Source organism: Citrus sinensis, chromosome 2 (assembly GCF_022201045.2).
Source record: "Citrus sinensis cultivar Valencia sweet orange chromosome 2, DVS_A1.0, whole genome shotgun sequence".
NCBI lineage: Eukaryota > Viridiplantae > Streptophyta > Magnoliopsida > Sapindales > Rutaceae > Citrus > Citrus sinensis.
Window position 1 is genome coordinate 3,314,963 of NC_068557.1, and position 20,695 is coordinate 3,335,657.

Here is a 20,695-nt window from a genome sequence, read left to right on the forward strand (position 1 = left end):
TTCCAATTTGAATAAGAATAATTTTGGATTTAAATAATAATTGTAAGGATATTTATGAAATTGTAGTAAATGATAAAATTGATTCTCAAAATCAAAATCAAAATCTAAAAGTCTCTCATTCTCTATCTTTCAAAATCAGCTGTAGGAGGGGCTGATTTTGACAAAAGTGATTTTAATTTTTTTTTTACCAAACACTAAAATTATCTTTTAGATTTTTAAAATTACTTTTAAGTCTCGCAAAAACAATCTCAATCGGACCCTAAGTACTACTCAAACTTTCTAATTTAGTATATTCTTTAAAAAGTATATTATTATTCATTTTTTGAAAAAATAAAAAGGTAAAATTCAGAAATACTTTTTTTTTTCCTTCAATTATTTTGCAAAAACAACCTCCTACTCCTACACCTCTCCTCATTTATATTTCTAGTTATACATCTCAAACGCTAACCAATTTCTCTCCGGCGGCAAAAATTGATTTTCAAGATCTTTAAAACCACGAATTAACTGACAATTTTAACAAACATATAAATCTTATCATTAAAATTTTAAAACACGTTTCAGAAATTGTCTTTCTCCATTGGCAGGCAATTTTGGGGGCTCGTTTAGTTTTAATGCCACAAACACAAAAAGTCAATTAACGTCTTTGTTTTTTTAAAATTTTTTTAATATCACACCACTAGTTAAGATTTTTGGAATCTCGTTTAAGAACCACATAAAATAGGCGAAGATTCGATCGGCCGATCCACGTGGCCGACCTCAAGATTCTAAAATTGCGACTAGTGGACACTCCCACTTGTCTTTGGCAGCAAATCATATGCCACTCATCATCCTCTTTGGGCCCCACCCATCAAAACCAAATCAAGACCGTTGAAGAGGAGTCGTGATGATGATTAATAATAATAGCCTTTAAATGGGCCAACCAATCCAATCGAGCCGATGACTAGATACTCATAAATCCTGGTGTGCAACTGCAATAAAAGTCATCAAGGGGGTCATCCAATCTCAATGGAATCTTTTTAATCGATTTTTTTATTTTTTTTTATGAGAACCTTTTTAATCATTTAGTTAATGAATTTTAAATTAAAAAAGTACTGAATAGATGATGGGTTAAATATGATAATAATTAATGATACATAATCTGATCATGATCTTCTATTTATTAGCTTATAAATATAAAATCTACTGATATAAATATAAAAATTCTTAATATGATATAATTAAAAGAGTATATATTCATGTAAAGTTATTTATTCAATGAAATGATTTTTTTTTAAAAAAAAGAGGAAAGAAAAAGTCTTGCGTGAGATGGTCTCACGATCGCATCATATTAAGCTTTAAAATTTATATTAAAATATAAAAATTTGTATATATATCAAAATTTTAATGGATGGCACGACACACACGTGAGACGGAACTCCTAATATTGAAAATAAAAGTCAAAACAGCGTTGTTCAATCATTTTCATTTACCAAAGAGTAAACTAAGAAGAAAAATGGAGACACCTTACCTCAACCTCAGCCCACACACCCCTTTTTTTCTTGCACACTACAGCGGAAATATCAACTGACCCATTGAAGAAGGCAATCAAGTCTGGCATGATTTTCCATCAAAATGGAGCCCACAAAGGTTGATCAGAGACTGTTGCCATTGAAGTCTTTGATTATCAAAGGTAGGTGAAACTCACCTGAATGCAACACACCTCATAGTGAAATATTTTTTCCCATTCAGGATGCCCAATAAAAAGATTTACTTGAGAAAAACCAAAGCAACAACTTCCCCCAAAACAAATAAAATATTTACCATATTGGTGGAAGATTGACAAAAAAGGCCATGAGAAGTAGGTAAGACAAACAAACTTTACCACCTCCAAAGAAATGAAAAAGCAGTCATATATTGGAAAGGAAGTTCAGCAACCCCATTAATTGTATTATTTTACCCACTGCCTTTGTCATTGATTGTCACTAGAGTTGACAAATACAAAAAGCTCAGCTATTATTTAGAGGTATTTATAATCACAGAAACTATAAACTACCTTCTTCTCTAAATGGACCACCACAAGCAACAAACTCTTTTCTCTCTCTTTCATGGCTTTGTTTAGGCCATGAAAGCAGGTTGTGTTGATTCAAAAATGATCAGTACTCATGTGAGTGGTCAGCTCACTGTGGCCTTTTCTGATATATGCGCCATCTGGGTCACCACATATGGCACACAAAACCAACTAAAAAATTTGTCACTAGACACCACATGCATATCTTAGTTTTTAAGTGATTCTAATATATATATCCGGCCCTCTTCTTTTGTTTCCCTTTCTTCCTTTTCAGTGATTCTTTCAGCAGTTACCATGTCCATGTTCCATTTAATATTTTTCATCCGGGTCCTTCTATCGGTAAGTTATTTAGTTTTTCTTGATTCTGCTTCATGGTGCCCACATCAATATGTTCAACAAAGCAGTCAACAGTTTGAGCAGAAAACCGATCGGTTCTGGGAGTTCAGAGAGGAAACAAACAGCTGGATTGAAGTAGAACTCCCATATGATCTTGTATCTTGTGTTAATGATAACTGTTCAAAGGTGGGTTCAATTGATCAAACCGGAGCAACCAAAGAAGGACACTTAGAAGAAGTAAAAACTAAACAAAAGGAAACCTTGAAAAAGAAGGATGGTGATGGAGGAGTTGATGAAAGTTCTGATATTGTTCTGCCTCTGAGAAAAAGAATTTCTCTTACAAAAATGTCGGAGACATCCATTTGGGTAACTGGTGTTAGTGGTTCCGTATATGAAAGGTTCTGGAATGGAGTACAGTGGGTCATAGCACCCCATGATTTGCCCATATCAGCAGGTCCTGCCATCTCCGTTTTCATTGTCAACCAGAGAATTCTAGCACTGGCAGAAGCAGGAGTTTTGTACCAGGTACTAGTTGCTTCAAATTTTCTAATAGATCAAAGTCTATGCTATATTTAACTGTGATTTAGAAATTTTGTAAACAGTAAGCCAGAGCAACTTATATGATTGACTACTGAATTATAAGTTCAAACAACAAACTTATACCAAGAGCATATGAACTTCAATCAATCCACACCAAATATTTACCTTAGTTTTTCATCATTCATTTCCACACTCTTGTACCAACACTCTATTCCAGTTGTTCCTTAATCTCTTGTAGATGCAACTTGGTGACAACTCACAGCCAATTTGGGTAGAGTTCATACCTGCAATCGATCAAAGCATAAACGGAGAAGCAGAACAAAGATCAGTAATCCAAATAAAGTCTGGTGTTGTTTCGCAAGACGGGGAGTGAGTACATATACTTAGAATTAAGTGAATTATGTACAGAAAACTTCCATGTTATTACCTACATATTGATTTTACTTTACCGCCTACCAGGAGAGTTTATTTCTGCACAAAGAATGGATTGCTGTTAGAACTTAGTGAGGTTGAGCCTCCAAGGTAAAACTCATTATACAAGTGAGAGCTTTTATAGCTAATGCTAGTGCCTTCAACTCTGAATTCCAGTCTATTTATATTGTAGATTGTAATGAGGAGACTCTAATGTTCACGACGTTTGTGCTATAAACCTACAACAGATGGCTAAATCATGGCCGACCACCGGGTGCAAATGTTGCAGCCATAGCTGATGCTGGTAATGTTAGACCAGAAGTTGTGTATACTATAAGGTAGCCTCTCTCTCTCTCTCTCTCCTTCTCCCTCTGTGTGTATATGGGATTCACAAATTAACTAAATAAGAATCTATTAAATACAGCTCTACAGGTGACCTTTATGAGTATGATAGAATCTCAAAGCCTTCATGGAGGAAGCATATATGGAGCAAAGGAACAGCAGCCAATGCTTCTCTGATACCATCAATGGCATGTACCTTACATGGCTTGATTGGAGATCACTCTACCTCTCTGTTTCTTTTAACTAAGGTAGTCTTTGTCCCCACAAGTACCACTAATGTTTCAAGCAAATTCTACTTCCAATAAAATTCGACATATTTCCTGTTCAAATTACACAGATATACAGAAAATACCAATAATGCCAACAATTTTGTTTAAGGGCTATGACATAATGTACAGATAACGTGTGCATCTCAGGAAGACCTTGCTGAGTCTATTGCAAATATTATATTTCTAGGTCATATCCTCACAAGATCTCGCAAATATACAGGGTGGTAATTTAGTTGAGAGACGTATACAACAAAGGAAGTGGAAATGGATAATCCATGGAAGTCCAGAGGACACACATCTGACATCTATCACCCCAGTTCAGCAAGATGAATCAAATGAGAAGTTCTTCTCATTGTTTCTGACAACATCTGCTGGAGCTGTCTTTGAATATCAAATACCAAAATATTCAGGTGAGTTATGCAGATGTATAATAAATAATTTTCACGATGGGAGGCAGTTTTTAAGTGGATATTAAAATCTACACACATACATATAATTTCTATGGACAGGTCATGTGTTATCTTAGCTACAGTTGCAATGTTCACTATGTTTTGTTTTTTGTTTTTTTTAAAAGGCAATGTTCATTATGTTTAATACTGTGATGAGTGAGTATATTTCCATGAATTTTCTGGCTCTAAGACACCATGCCATCTCATAACAAAACAGTCTAGTCAATTTCTAGAAAGCATAGCCTAGTCACTCTTGTTCTCTTGCCAACTCAAATTTTACAAGGACTTCTAGTGAAATTGGACTATCTTCTCCATTTACTCACGAATCTAACTAAAACCAAATTTGTCTGCTTCTTTTCTGTTCATTTTTTCACAAAAGAAAGACCCCCTCTTTTAAGACAAAAAAGACTGCAGGATGTGCCAAATACAGAAAGTAGCTTCTAGATAATCATTCTTTAAGTACTTTTCTATGCAACTGATACGAAGCATTTCCAGGTTCAAAATGAGAATTCAATCAAAACATTTTTAGATAAACCTTACTTCTGCATAATGGATAACATGTGTTAGTTTGTCATGTGAAAACAGGCACTTCTTACTTCTGCATAATGCATAACATTTGTTAGTTTGTCATGTGGAAACAGGCACTTCTCAAGAGAATCAATTTTCTGGAGGATGGATATCTCACTTGCATCCCCCACATGCAAGAGCGGCCAGAGGGGCTGTCGGACTACCATTTCAAGTTGGCAGGACAATCTTTCCACTGGATGATGGTAGACTTGCTGAACTGCATCCATCCGGACTAGGTGGAGAAAATTCAGGGCCAATTAATCAACTTAGTGTTCGAAGAAAAGTATCTATTAAATACGTATGGTCTATACTAGATGCCCCAGAAACCGAAGGATGGAATGCAGAGTACTGCACTGAAGAACGTAGCCCTCTGAATTGCATGGCAGGCACAAAAGATGAACCAAATGATTTAGGTATTACAAGAACAGCAAGAAGGCGAAAGGGGAGCCAAGCACAATATGATTACCTATTTCCGAGTATCTCAGGTGGTAGAGCACAAAATCCTATAGAAGAATACAGTTTACCAGATAATTGGATTAACAATTACTTCCGTCTGAGAGTGATGCATGGAAGCAGATCATTTTTCCTCATCACAGATGGTGGTTTTACTTTTGAATATCTTTATGCTGAAAGTGTATGGCTTTGGCTAAGGCATGACCATTCAACACCTATGAGAGGGGTACTGGGAAACTACAATGGAAGCTTATATATGGTTGACTTATATGGTAGTTTGCTTATCAGAGAAAGAAGCAGCAATGAGCTGGCATGGATAAATTGTACGGCTATGAGGAAAGGAAGGCAAGTAATAGGAGGTCCTCCATGGGACGGAATAACAGGTAAAGCTATGAAAGTTACAGCAGAAGACGCACTCTTCTTTGTGAGCAAAAATGGAAGATTACTACAATTCACAGTAAGTAGCAGATGCCAAATAAAATATCTCTACTAGGTCAAGCATTTACAAAGTAAGTAAATTAAAAAGATAATGAGATTGACTATGCTTCTCTGTTTTCATAGAGCAGATTCTTATAAAATCAGGGAAAATTTCTTATATGCATAGGTTGATGTTTAGTCGTTAAATTCACTCATTCTCTCCTATTGTAGTTACATCAGAAATCCTAAGAAGGAAGCAAGAAAGTTTCACCAGTCAGTATTATATAAACCAAAATTGAAACTGCAAGAGAAAAAATGTTTATCTCCATCCACATACACAACACCGTGCACAGTGAGGTAAACAAGAGAAGCTTTGTTCTGTATTATAGAAAATATAATTTGATTCAAACATATAAGAAAAGGTTCCAAACCTTAATACGGAGACAATAGGAACTCAATCAATACAGGGGAGATAAACAATATTCTGTAATTTCCTTAAAAAATAATTCAGAATAATAGTAACAAAAACTCCCAATTGTTCTGCAGGTGGCTCTAAGGAAGTTTAAATGGAAAGATTGCCGACACCCTCTAGATACTAAAGTTGCATGCATAGTTGATCAGGAACTTTTCAGGGAAAATATAGTATTTGTTGTTGGAAGAAATGGTCGGTTATATCAGTATAACAAAGTGACTGAACTGTGGCACGAGCACTATCAATCTCAGCATTTGGTTTTATCCATACTTCCAGGGACTGCAATGAGGCCACCATCAGCATCACTAACAGGCTCACTTTTCATGCTTTCCGAAGATGGAGGACTAGTTGAATATCACTGGAACACCTGGGATGGGTGGAACTGGGTGGAACACGGCACACCTGGTAAAGGTGTAACCTTGGTTGGTTCACCAGGACCATGCCTTCATGGAAATCAACTGCTCTTGATTGGGTCAGATGGGAAAGTGTACCTGAGATACATGGACCAAATGACATGGAGATGGAAAAATTGTGGTTTCCCGCATAAAGCAAAAGAGAACTCTGAGGATGAAACACAAATTGGGGCCAGAGAAACTACAGAAGAAGTTTGTAATGATGAAAATTTTGAAGCTAGCATGGACAAGGATGCAGATGACCTTAATGATCTTAAAAGCCACTGCGACCCGAAGGTGATGTTAGTGACTCGCAGAATATTAGTTATGCTTATAACTTATTACTCATGCGAGTTCAACTCTATGCAGGTGGCAGCTACAAGACCAATTCCATTTTCTGAAGATTCAGTAATCTTTGACCTAAGAGATGGCAGAGTAAGCAATCACTATCACTATAAGAGAGCCTCAACACTGGTTATCCACTGGCTCTAAAATGGATGTAGTACTACTTTCTATACAGTTCTTTTCATTTGTTCCAAGCCTCTAGTCTTAAGATGTATCCTAAACAAACTAGTCAAGAAAATATGAAAAAATTGATAATAAAAACTACTTAAATTCAAAATTTTCTAACATAATTATCCACTTAACTGCAGCTGGGAGAAATGCGACGAGTAGAGGACACGCATTGGGTATGGTCGCGTACCATCAACACTCCAACAAGTTCGTGCTTTGCAAATTATTGGACTGCTGTGGCATCATGAAATCAAGTACAAGATTTCAATTAGAAATCACACATCAGAAACAGAAGAATGTACAAAAAGACACATATACATATACAAACTGCATAGTGAACAGAGGAAACCAAGTAATAGAAAGCTTTATACGCTTTATAGTATGTTCTCTTGATAGAGGAAGAGGTAAAAGAGAGACTAGCTCTACTTGTAGAATGCAAGAGTTCAATGTTAAAAGGTTAACAGAGATGTAAACCAGAGTCACAAAATAGATTATTCAAAATACACATAGGTAATGTTATGCTTACAAAATTGAGATATAAAATTGTCTCTTAAATGATACGGCACGTAATATATCAATTATTTATTCATTAGTATTATGAAATCATGTCATTAATGATATTATAAAAAGTCAACTACTATTACTAAATATACAACAATTACTAAGTAGTGACTCGTCATTGGGAATACAACTTTATATCCCAATTTTTTATGAATATCATTACGCAACACATAATTTTCTGTTAAATTTTGACCAAAACACAGATAAAAATAGGCATGCTTCGAAAAAGGGTTCGACAAATCCTCTAAAGAGTACTAAAAATCTTTGAATTGCTTACATTTCAATTTAATCTAAAGTTCTTAGCGGATTGATAATTTGATATGATAGCAAGCCTACAGCCTGACCCAGCTAAAAGTGTGTGATTTGGATTCTAATTTTAGGGAAAAAATAAAATTTAGTTCGCAATTTTACAAGAGTGACCAATATTTGAATCTAGTTTTGACAGAAAGAAATCGATACAACCGATAGCTTACAAAATCAAATTTAAATAAGTTATTTTTATCTTTATTAAAAAATTTAAAATTTAAGTTTTGAGAATAGAGATTGTAATTTTTTTTAAAAAAAATTAAATTATTTAAAATATCTTCTATTTATTTTACAATCTAATTTAATTCATTTTATATCATAATTTTAAAAAACTTATCTATTAAAATAATTTCATAATTTTTAATAAAAATTTTCATTGATAACCAAACAACTAAAACTTCTTTGGTAATTCTTGCCTACGAAAAATCACTTAAACTATCGGAACACGTCGGAAAGCTTCGAAAACTCTGAACTCCAAGAAAACCCTAACTTGTTGAAAGCGATTCCACTGCCGCTGCATGAGGATTGGTTCACCAAGAAGGCTCATTTTCGAAGCCATGGCACCGACGAGGACAACCCACCGCCGATATCCTTCAAGGATGCACTTGTGGCTCCTAGCCATGAAAGAAATTTTGCTGATACTGAGATGGAAGACGAATGAGATTTTGAACCTGGAGATGTGACAGTCGGAGATGATGGTACCATGCCAACTATCCAATTCTCTAAACGGATTCATGATAAGCTGACTAAACCTTGGCAGAACTCTGTGGTCGTGAAATTGTTGGGGAGAAACATTGGGTACAAGGTTCTATGTAATCGGTTGAAGGTAATGTGGCATATGATACAAGATTTTTCAGTGATTGATCTTGAAAACAATTATTTTTTAGTTCGCCTACACTCACCAGAGGATGTTGTCTATGCACTAACTGAGGGGCCATGGGTAATCTTTGGGCACTATTTAACAGTACAACCTTAGACTCCATATTTTGACAGCACCTTAACAGATATCGATTCTGCAATTGTCTGGATTCGTTTGCCTGGTATGACTTTTCATTTATACGACAAGTGTATACTACGAAAGGTTGGACAACTGGTGGGCACGGTGATCAAGATTGATTATCTTACCGAATTACGGGAGAGGGGAAAATTTGCTAGGATTAATGTTCGCATTTCTTTGGCTCAACCTTTGGTGTCTCAATTTAACTAGGATGGAAAAGTCCAGAAGGTGGAATACGAAGGCTTGCCAATTACCTGTTTCCAATGTGGCAAATATGGCCACCATAGCACCGCTTACCCTGACAAACAAAACCCACAAAGGGCTAACGATGGTAACTCCATGAGCATTCCTCCAACTAATGTGGCAGTTGATAAAGAGGGTTCTCCAGTTGTGGCAAATAAGAGTAGGGAGAAATTTGGCCCATGGATGGTTGTGACACGGAAAGGGAGAGCTAAAGTAGTAGTGGACAGGGAGAATATTTCTGATTTGGAAAGGAACCAACAGAATAATTTTAGTACAGCCTCTCATTTTGCTGCCTTAGCTGATGATCCCTACACAAATGCTGCGGTGGAAGTCGTTGTTCAGAACCCTATCTTTGTCCCTCCCCAACGACCAACTACATCCATTACTGACCACTTTAATATTCGAAAGAATTTTACTTTGAAAACCTCTACCACTCTAAAACTTCATAACCACCTTGCTAAAGGTAAACAAGTAGCTAAAGCTCAACTCTCACGACCTAGGCAACCAAACTCCAAAACTTTCGCTTTCATGCATGCAAGCCTACGCCACCATATTCCTCGAACTCTCTCCCACAATACACACGTCCCTATACCGAACCCCTTAGAACATACTCCTTGCTTACCCGTTGAACCTACTTTCACTTTGACAACCCTTGACCCCCATAACCATACCGCAGTGATCTTTTCCATAAAAAAACCATGCGATGGTGGGCAACCAGTCAGGCTGCTCAAGTGAAAAAGATTCTGCCAACTCTGAGCAGCAACGTTACCCGCAGAAGCTAGCTAATACTCCTAATGAAAAGGATGAAAGGGAAGTTAATATAATGGCTAATTATGCTGGTGACCCTCAACTTGCATCCAACCAAGTCAGTGAGGACATTATGTCTGATGATGAAAATGCGGTCGTTAATGAAACTCCTGGCATGCATGAAGGAGCGGCCTTAGGAGTCAATATGTAAGCTGGTCATACTCATCCTCTTTGTATATATATTTTTATGACGATTTCAATTTTTTTCTAGAATGTCCAAGGGGCGGGGTCCCCAAACTTTCGACGTGTTTTTGCTACTTTAGTTAAAAACTACAATCCTACAATTGTTGCAGTTTTAGAACCCAGAATTAGTCATAAGAAAGCAGATGATTTCATTAAAAAAAAAGTGGCTTTGAACACTCACATCGAGTGGAAGCTACTGGATTCTCTGGATGCATTTGGATCTTATGGAGGAATTTTTTTTATGTTGAGATTGTCTTGAATCATAATCAATTTATTCACTTGAAAATCAGTGTTCAGAATGTTATCCAATCCTGAGTCACAACAGTCTATGCGAGCTCCAATTTAATTGGACGTGGGGATCTTTGGCACTATTTGAATTGTATTGCAGATTCGATGCATGATCCTTGAATTGTGGGGGGTGATTTCAATTCGATATTGTATGCTGAGGAAAAACGTGGGGGTTCTCTTTTGAGCATGGGTGTGTGTCCAAACTTCAAATCATGGTATCATGCTAAACAAATGATTGACCTGCAGTTCAGTGGTCCCCGATTCACTTGATCACGTAGAAATCTTTCGAAGCGTCTGGATCGTGCTATGAGTAATCAGGAGTGGATTCTCAAGTTTGATAGTTATTCGGTTACTCACTTGCCGCGAATTACATCTTACCACATACCGGTTTTGGTTCGTTTTGAGCGTAATTCTAGATGCATGTGGAACGCCAAGCCTTTTCGTTTTCTAGCTGCTTGGATGACGGACAAACGGTTTGGGTCTTTTATACAGGATAGCTAGCAAAAAAATACTCCTTATTCCCAGGCAGCCTCTAACTTTACAAATAAAGTGGCTACTTGGAATAGAGAAGTTTTTGGCAATATCTTCAAACGGAAAAAAGAATTATTGGCTCGAATGGGTGAGATTCAGCATGCTTTGGAGCGCCAACCTTTCCATAGTCTTTATCGTCTTGAGGCAAATTTAAAAAAGAAGTTGGAAGAAGTTTTGTCTCAAAAAGAGTTATTATGGTATCAAAAATCCCGCAGAGATTGGATTACTTACGAGAATCAGAATACATCTTTTTTTCATCAGAAAACCATTACTAGAAGGGCTCGTAACCGCATCACTGCTATTAAGGATGAGGGAGATACTTGAATTTATGATACATAGGATATTAAATCTCATGTCGTGGCTTTCTTATCTAATTTGTATAAATCCGATCAAGGCACCTACTGTCTGTATCATGTGCGAGGGGGTTTTCCTCCAATTGATCAGCTTTGCTTAACAAATCTTGCTTCTCCGATTGATAATGAGGAAATTCGGCAAGCTGTTTTTCAGATGAGCCCTCTCAAAGCCCCTAGAGTTGATGGCTTTCCTGCTGGATTTTATCAATCTCAATGGCATATTGTTGGTGACTCTTTCTGTGTTGGCATAAAGAAAGTGTTCACTTAGAAATGTATCCTTAAAAAGAAGTTAATAAAACCCTCATCGTCCTCATCCCAAAGACTGATCACCCTATGTCCTTTAAGTTGTATCGCCCTATCAGTCTATGCACAATGTTCTATAAAACAATGACTAAGATTATTGTGAATAGACTTCAAGTTCTACTCCCTGATCTAATTGGCCCCCATCAAACAAGCTTTGTCCCTGGCCAACATATCACTGAGAACATCATTATTGCTCAAGAGGTTGTTCATTCTATGAGAAGAAAGATGGGTAAAAAATGTTTCATGGCTATAAAGGTTAATTTGGAGAAGGCATATGATAGATTGAGCTAAAACTTTATCCATGAAACTTTAATGGAGCTCTCTTTGCCATTAGACCTTGTTTGATTAATAATGGAATGCCTTACTTTTAATTGTATGAACATTTTATGGAATGGTGAATTAATTGATGATTTTTCTCCTAGCAGAGGTGTACGACAGGGAGATCCCTTATCCCCTTATATTTTTGTGCTTTGTATTGAACGACTAAGCTATGGGATTTATCGCTCAGTTCAGCAAGATCAATGGAAGCCTATTCGGTTATCTCGGCTAGGTACTCCTTTAAGCCACTTATTTTTTGCCAATGATCTTTTACTCCTTGCCGAGGCATCTAGTGAGCAAGCTTTTTTCATCAATTCGGTTTTGGAAGATATTTGTTTGAGCTCTGTCGCAAAGGTGAATAAATCTAAAACCCAGGTTTATTTTTCCAAAAATGTTTCTGTTGATGTGGCTGGCAAATTGGGGCGCAAGTTGGGGTATACAGTTACAAAAGATTTGGGCAAGTATTTAGGCATGCCACTGCTACACATAGGGGTGGGCAAATCGGATTTTGGTTCGGGTTGTTCGGGTTGGAGAATTGAACCCAATCGGGTTGAAAACGCCAACCCGAACCAAACCGAACTGAATTTAATTTGGTTCGGTTCGGTTTGGGTTGGCAATTCGAATCGGATTGGGTTGATAATTCGGGTTAAAATTTTGGTTCGGGTTAGTTTGGGTTAGAATAATTCGGGTTAGTTCGAGTTATAATGGTTTGGAACAATTTAATCTAAAAATTCTAACAACAACCACTTAAAATCCAAAAATCTCAATTCCAAACATTCTTAACAACAAATATCAACTACAAATCATCCTTAATAACATTTCAACAATTTAAAAATCTCAATTCCAAACATTCCAAACATCCTTAAGGAACAATTTAATCCAAAAATTATAACAACCACTTAAAATCCAAAAATCCCAATTCCAAACATCTTTTATAACAAATATCAACTACAAATCATCCTTAATAACATTTCAACAATTTAAAACTCTCAATTCCAAATATTTCAAACATCCTTAAGGAACAATTTAATCTAAAAATTCTAACAACAATCACTTAAAATCCAAAAATCTCAATTCCAAACATCTTTAACAACAAATATCAACTACAAATCATCCTTAATAACATTTCAACAAGTCTTTTTAAAGTTAACAAAACATAAAACATGTAGTCAAGTACAATAAAGCTACAAAAATTACAAATCTAAAAATTAAAATGGCAAATGGCAAGCATGATTAAACATCTCCACATGACAAATAAGGCTAATAATCCATCTCCAACACCATCAATACTCTACACAACATCTCCAAATTAGCAATAATTAACCACCACTATAGGGATTTTTTTTGTTTAATGTATATATATTTTTAATTTTTAAAAGCTGAATCTTAAAAAAAAAAAGCTTCAACCCAAACGGGTTGAAGCTTTGAATCCATTCGGGTTTCACCGGTTAACCCGAACCCGAAATAAATTTCGGGTTCGGTTCGGTTCGGGTTAACCCGATCCGAACGCCCACCCCTAGCTGCACAGCCGTGTTACGAAGCAAACTTACCAGGGGATTCTAGATAAAGTGGATCAAAGGCTTTCGGGATGGGCTGCTTCTTAACTATCTCTTGCAGGACAGATTACTCTCACTCAATATGTCCTCCAAGCAATTCCCGTTTATGCTATGTAAACTACGAATTTTCCGGTTAGTATCAAATCTAAAATTGATCAAATTTGTAGACAGTTCTTGTGGAGTAGAAATGATGATCTGCGGAAAATGAGTTTAATAAGTTGGCATAATATATGCCAACCAAAATTGGCTGGTGGCCTAGGTTTCAACAGGCTGGACATTATGAATGAAGCTCTGTTGTTGAAGATTGCTTGGGATTTAATTACTGAACCTGAAAAGCCTTGTGTCCAAGTGCTACCTATAAAATACGGGGTTTCTTGCTCGGATATTCCATATTCTATTCTCACTTGATACGGCTCTCACTTGTGGAAATCTGTGGGTAGAGTTTGAGACCATGCTAAGTGGGGATTACGTTGGAATGTTGGCAATGGTAGGAAAATAAATTTTTGGTGGGACTGTTGGGCAGCGACTTCTCACCCTCTCGCGGCTTTTGCCTTGCAGCCGATTCCTCTTGACCTCAGTGAATCGTATGTTGCTGATTTTGTGTCCACAGACAGGTCTTGGAATTGGCCAAAATTCAGTCACCTTCTACCCCATAATGCAGTGATGCGAATTGCTTCAATCCATCCCCCTTCGGCTAGAAATGGTGTAGACCAAGTTTACTGGGCAGCTTCAATACATGGGAATTTTACAGTTAAATCAGCGTATGATTTCTTGGATCAGTCGTAGGGAAATGAAAAGGACAAGTTCTGGAGTTTGGCTTGGTCATGAAAGGGCCCGCAGAGTGTGAAGATTTTCATTTGGTTGGTGCTCCACAATCGCCTAAAGACTCGAGCAGAATTAGCGTCTCACCACTTAAACATTGATCCAGCTTGTGAGAGGTGTGGATATGGAATAGAAAATACGACTCATGTCCTCTGCGACTGCCCTTTCTCTAGAGCGGTTTGGTTTCAATTGCTTCGGGGCCACAATCGTCATCAGTTCTTTGAGGCTAACCTTGCGGACTGGATGTCAACAAATTTACAGAATTCGAACAATGGTATAGGTGGTGATCTTTGGCGTGTCATCTTTGGCGTTGCTATTTGGCGGCTTTAGTTTTGGCGCAATCAATTTATCTTCACCAAAGCTTCCTGGGAAAACAATAATATTGCAATGGACATCAAAGTTAGGGCAACTGAAATTCAAAGAAGCAATTTGTGTTTGCTCACTATTGGCTTGATCCGTGTCCAGAAATGGATCCGCTGGACTACTCCTCTTTGGTCGTGGGTGAAGTTAAATACATATGGTGCCAAGAAATCTTCAGGACATGCAAGAGCTGGTGGAATAATCCGAGACTACAGAGGTATATGGCTGGCAGGGTACAATGTTAACATGGGTGTGTGCTCAGTGACTTCAGAAGAATTATGGGGTTTATTTCACGGGCTTTCCATTGCTTGGCATCATGGTTTCCGTCGGGTTCATGTGGAAGTTGATAGTAAGTGTGTTTTGCAGTTAGTCTCTAACCTGAACACTCCTGTCAACGAACACTTTACTCTCATTCAAGCCATCAAGAATCTCCTCCGTCGTGATTGGTTGATTAAAGTGGAGCATATCTACAGGGAAGCCAATACAGCAGTAGATTTCCTTGCGTCCTACAGTTTCTCTTTTCTTTTGGGTTTACATTGCTTTCAAGCTATCCCTTCTAAGATAATTAGCATATTAAACAATGATGTTTATGGGGGTTGTGCACTCCCGCTTAGTGTCGCTTTAGCTCTCTTAAGAGCCCTTTTATGATTAAAAAAAAAAACTTCTTTGGTAAAGTGTTACCTATAAACTCTATTAATACAAATTCTGTTTGATAAGTTTTTTTTAACTGAGTGATTATTAATTTCAAGAAGTTTCTAACCATCTTAAGGCTCTATTTGGGATTGCTTTTAATAGACTAAAGAATAATTTTAAAAAGTTAAAAGTTGATTTTAATGTTTGGTAGATTTTTTTACAAAATTACCCATCTTACAACAAGTTTTGGAGAGTAAGGAAAAAGTAGTTTCTTAAAATTTAATTTTGAAAATCAGTTTTATGATTAATATAATTTTTTTATATATCCTCACATATATTATAAAAATTTAAAAAATTTTATTCAATTAAGAAACAAAATTATTAAATTTAAAGAATTTATTATTATCATCAATTATACTGTTATAAAAAATAAAAAATAAAAAAAATTTCAATCATCAATTATTATATATGCAAATAAAAGAAATATTATATATAAATATTTATAAATATATATATATATATAAATTTTATTTAATATTATGTCTATTTTAATCCTTTATATTCTTTCAATATTTTTAAATATAAATTTTATTAAATATTTAACTAATTCTCTCCACAACTAAATATTTTATAATATAATTAAAATTAATTTTTGTAAAGGTTATAATATTATCAAATTGCTCCTAAATATGTACAAAAATTAATTTGAACTTAGTATAGGTCCCGCCTTTCTAAAAAATAATAAAAATAGAATAAAATAAAATGCTCGTTTAATTTGAAATAAATGAAACATTCAATGCGGTGTTTTAAAATTCGAAACAAAGATTTGCCATCCAATGATAAATTTCATCCATTCTTTCTGATCGTTAACGAGAAAAATCAGTCCATCTTAAAACTGGCATTCAAGCGTAAGAGCCAACTATTACACAGTTCGCACACTCCAAAAAATCTCTCCCAAAAACCCGATAACAAATCTACAGCCTCCATGTTAGAAATTATCATACTTGAAAATTAAAAAACATTCCAGGTAGCGCAACAAATCTAATAAACTGCGATTTAGAGTCAATTGAAAACATCACTTAATACAACCATATGATATAGTCATATAGAAAGGCAGATTCCGCAAACAGAGACAAGTTCATATAATGCTGCAAATCACAAGCATCGACTCCAATCCTTCAAGAAAGATGTGAATACTGAAAAAAAAAAACCCATATTTGAAATAACCATTTGTCCTCGCTCGGCATCAGTATCTTCTCCTGGGACTCCTTGAGCGATGTGTCCGTCCAGGCCTGGAATTTTAAGGTAAAAACAATGTTATTGAAAATTCAAAACTTCAGAAATATGTTAACATACTAGCACTAATCAATGGGAAGTCCCCACATAGAATTAGGATGCACTAAAATGCACTGTAATTTTTCTCTTCTAAATTAATCCAGAAACAAGCTTTTTTCATGCAATGGGGGATTACTGTGGTGCCTGTGGTCCCTCACATGGTAGAGACATGATAACAAGAGCAGCACCTCTCTATGTAGTTCACAGGACACCTCTCCTTTATGTATGATAAGCCCATATCTAATGCCAATAGATTTGCACTTTGCAGAAAATAGCAATCAGAGACAAACCTCATGTTCTTTCTTTTGAAGGGTCCAGTACTAGGCCCATTGCTGAAGGCCCAATCAACAGTCAGGGTCTGTGTAAGAAGTTCACCTCCATTCATTGCAGTTATGGCATTCTGTGCTTCCTCAAAATTCTCATATTCAATCAGCGCATACCCCTGGCAAAATATCTCGTATTAAAGTACTTAAGGAAAAAGAGAGAGAGTGGTGGTGGTGGTGGGGAGAGAAAAATCCTAAACACAAACCTTTCAAAGCAGAGATGTAATTCATGATATGTTAATAATACATATCAAATAAATAGCTGCTTTAAAAGAAAATTGTGAAATTAGACACTGATTTTTACACAGCCATAGAATAAGAAAACTGAATGTCCATACCCAAATTTGTCAGGAACTAGTTATGACAAAATCAACTGTTCTCAAGCCTACCTCAGAATCAGATATACCAAAGATTTTCTGCACCGATGTTACTTCATATTTACTCAATTCAAGCCACTAAAATAAGCAAATATTGAGCACTCCAACCGGATCCATTTACACTAGCAGCAAGCAGGCAATCTAGAAAATGCACCATACTTGTAGTTTAACTAAAGTGTCAATTCTATATACCAGCAATAACGAGCTGATCTCTTATTTATAAAATACCAAGAGAATCATTCTTCCAAACAAAATGGTAAAACCAGTCAATTTTTAAGGATTAAGATCTTCTTAAATACCATTGTGTTTTCAACAACGAAAAGATTTAGAATACCAAATTAAGGCCTTTCCTTCTAAAGAAAATCATATCGTTATAAAATCCTATGTAGCAAAACCCATCTAGCAAAAACCAGTGGAAGCCTATAACAATCAGCCATTGCATGACTGGTAAGAACACACTCTTTAAAGGTGAAACCTAACAAAGAGTACAAATGAAATTTCATGTATGGACCTTTCCAGATCCATCAGTCATCAATCAACCAGTATAAAACACTAAAAGCAACACGCAACTATTCTAGGTGTTACAAGCACCCCAGCTTGATGTTGACAAAGAATTCCAAAAAAAAAAATATTCAATTTTATAAGGATAACAAGATGCTTTACAATTTTGGCTAGTGAAAGATAGGCTATACGCACTAAAGCTATGGAAACTTTGAAGAGCTACAATGTAAGATTATTTTAGTTTAGAAGCTTCTATACCACAAGAAGATGTGACATGTTGAATATTGGAGACAACTTTTGAAATCAGTAGAAGTTAAGCATCACCTCAAATTTTCCCCTTTTCCTCATAATTCTATTCAGAACTATAGTAGATATTTTAATCCCTATCCTCATCCAACTAAATTTCAATTTTCTCTTCATAATCCTATGGACTGATTCTAATCTTACATGCAAGAAATCATATTTTTAAAGACCCTGAAAATATAAAAATCCTCAGGTCCTCCAAGACAGTCCTAAATCAAAAGACTAATCAATAAAATTGACCTGAATAGTTGTGGCGCATAGTGGATATGTTTTTCAACAATGCTGAATGCTTTGGATGGTTTGAGTAAAACTAAGTAATTATACAACTCTCTAAGACGGTACTCCACTGCTTAAACAGATCCCAAAAATTGATTCCAACTTTTTTTGAGTCAAATTTATATATACTAAACTGATCCTTAAGCTGAGAAATGCAACAAGAGAAACTAGAATTATAGCACACATGCATAAAAGACAAAAAGAAAACATCAAATCATATATACATGTCAATTTGCAATACAGTAAACAGAAATTTTCTCCAGCAGAAACCAATAGCATAAAACAGGTCATAGATATGACTTACAAAGAGACCCAAAGCGTGAATAAGAAAATGAATGTCTACAATCACACTTACTAAAAGAGAAGAATGAGAGTAAAAGCATACCTTCACAAAACCTGTACGACGATCAAGATTCAAATGCAAGTTTCTGATCTCCCCATATTCACCAAATACATTTTGTAAATCATCTTCTTGTGCCTCTTCATGCACACCAGTAACCAAAATTATCCATCCCTCAATAGCTGCACAATTGTTTTTGCAACAATGAGGAATATGGCAGCTACTACAACAAAAGGGTAAGTAATATAGAAAGAAATATCCCCTTTAATCAATGTACGAACTCACCATCATTGGGCTTTTTCTATAAGTAAATTTTTTATATTAGAATTATTTAACACTGTCAACTACAATTAATTATATTTCCAAACAGAAGTTTAAGGGCATGTTTAAGGTTAAGGTCCAACAACCGTTGTACAATGAAATCACTATCTATCAAGTTTAAGTGTGTGATTGGTTGGTTGGTAAATATTAGCTGGCAAGTTACGAAGAAGCTTACAAGCATACCCTAACCTAAAACAACTTCCGAGGTTAAAATTCGTAAGTTTCTATGCGCAGCCAAATAATTTTCACAAGCATAGACTTAAACAGAGGCTATCCCAAACACAAACCCCAAAATCTCCCTAGGATTCCACTTGTCTTGAAAAATTCTTACAGTAAACAGGCCATACAATTCAATCAAAATGCTAAGTCGACAATACAACTAAAAAGATCAAATAAAAAAAACCCTAAGGGTTTCGGGACTCACATCGTTGGGGACCCGGTCCCCCATCGGTGCCAAGAGACTCAAAATTACGATCAGCGAGCCGGCTATGTCGCTCGGAGTCGGCTTCTTCACGAAAACCGCGTCCTTTGGTCTTCTTAGGTGCGCCACCAGTGATGGCGGACTTAAGCTTGGGCTGCGGGGCCCGCGGGGAAGAGGATGCATCGACGTCGGCAGTCCCGTCCTCGTCCATCAAGTCGTCGTCCTCGAAGTCGAGCGCGTCCACTTCTGCGTTCGCCATTTTTGTTGTGTTTTTTTCGAACTTTTAGGGATTTGAGATTTGCCTGCGTCTTGCGTTTTAATTTTTATTCTGAGAAGACGGGCTGCTCCTTTCTTAGCTAGGTAGCTTTTGCTTTTGGATAAATCTTATATGAGATTGGACCTAAAAGGCTTTTGTATTCGGGTAATTGGGTTTCGGGTTGAAGAAAAAGATCCGGCCCATTCTCTTTTTTAAAATATAAATATTGGGATAGACATTCAAGAAAAACCGAACTGAATCAAACCTAATTCGAAATAGAAATTGAATTAGGTTTGATTTAACGTATGGAATTCCAAGTTCTGAACAAATTCGAATTTTAAAACCAGTTCGATTTTAATTTTAGTTCGGGTTAACATCGATCCGAAATTAAAACCTAAATGAGTTAGGCTTGAAAACAAATGTATATGTCCAAAAAAATAAAATAAAATAAAAATATACGCAACTCCAACACGTTAGACAAGCTCACAAGTCACGGCAAAACAAAAAAATAAAAATAAAAATCCCTAAACCTAATTGCTAATTCCGCTCTTCTCTTCTTCCAGAATCGCACAAGTAGTGTGATAAAAAAAAATCTTACCCGAATTTTATCCCGATTAATCTAGCCTGATATATTCGAGTTTTGACTTGAATTTAAGGATCGAAATTCGAGCTCGTGTTTAAAAAGTAAAACCAAATTAAGCTTGGGTCCTAACCGACCCGATTCGATCCAACTACTTAATAATTAAAAAGATATGTGTTTTATTTGAATTATA

At 36.0% G+C, this 20,695-nt stretch overlaps 2 protein-coding genes across 4 annotated transcripts; one reads left to right on the forward strand and one right to left on the reverse strand.

Annotated features, from left to right (window-relative positions):
* The first annotated feature begins 1,962 nt into the window (after positions 1-1,962).
* On the forward strand, positions 1,963-7,766 carry LOC102614996 (uncharacterized). Of its 3 annotated transcripts, none has more exons than XM_006470594.4 (10): positions 1,963-2,908; positions 3,162-3,292; positions 3,383-3,445; positions 3,583-3,672; positions 3,759-3,924; positions 4,133-4,355; positions 5,036-5,871; positions 6,378-6,992; positions 7,065-7,130; positions 7,349-7,766. In XM_006470594.4, exons 1-10 carry the CDS (start codon positions 2,342-2,344, stop codon positions 7,454-7,456), a joined length of 2,865 nt encoding a protein of 954 aa, XP_006470657.1. In that variant the 5' UTR covers positions 1,963-2,341; the 3' UTR covers positions 7,457-7,766. The 3 variants fall into 3 exon arrangements, with proteins under 3 accessions (XP_006470657.1, XP_006470658.1, XP_006470659.1); XM_006470595.4 differs by having other exon boundaries at positions 1,965-2,908; positions 4,166-4,355; XM_006470596.4 differs by having other exon boundaries at positions 2,762-2,908; positions 3,141-3,292.
* An 8,669-nt stretch (positions 7,767-16,435) lies between these two features.
* On the reverse strand, positions 16,436-20,029 carry LOC102615670 (RNA-binding protein Y14). Its single transcript, XM_006470597.4, has 4 exons — positions 19,670-20,029; positions 18,970-19,106; positions 17,095-17,246; positions 16,436-16,761 (listed from the first exon to the last, which is right to left on the reverse strand). The coding sequence occupies exons 1-4, from the start codon at positions 19,923-19,925 to the stop codon at positions 16,716-16,718; spliced, it is 591 nt and encodes a 196-aa protein (XP_006470660.1). The 5' UTR covers positions 19,926-20,029; the 3' UTR covers positions 16,436-16,715.
* Between the last annotated feature and the right edge of the window lie 666 nt (positions 20,030-20,695).

Excerpts from the sequence above, each read along its gene's own strand:
- LOC102614996 (XM_006470594.4), top strand. The coding sequence starts at position 2,342 with ATGTCCATGTTCCATTTAATATTTTTCATCCGGGTCCTTCTATCGGTA. Across the intron at positions 3,925-4,132 it reads CTCTGTTTCTTTTAACTAAG|GTCATATCCTCACAAGATCT; the intron begins GTAGTCTTTGTC and ends TTATATTTCTAG. Across the intron at positions 4,356-5,035 it reads TCAAATACCAAAATATTCAG|GCACTTCTCAAGAGAATCAA; the intron begins GTGAGTTATGCA and ends ATGTGGAAACAG.
- LOC102615670 (XM_006470597.4), bottom strand. The coding sequence starts at position 19,925 with ATGGCGAACGCAGAAGTGGACGCGCTCGACTTCGAGGACGACGACTTG. Across the intron at positions 19,107-19,669 it reads GGGACCGGGTCCCCAACGAT|CTATTGAGGGATGGATAATT; the intron begins GTGAGTCCCGAA and ends ACAATTGTGCAG. Across the intron at positions 17,247-18,969 it reads GTCGTACAGGTTTTGTGAAG|GGGTATGCGCTGATTGAATA; the intron begins GTATGCTTTTAC and ends ATATTTTGCCAG.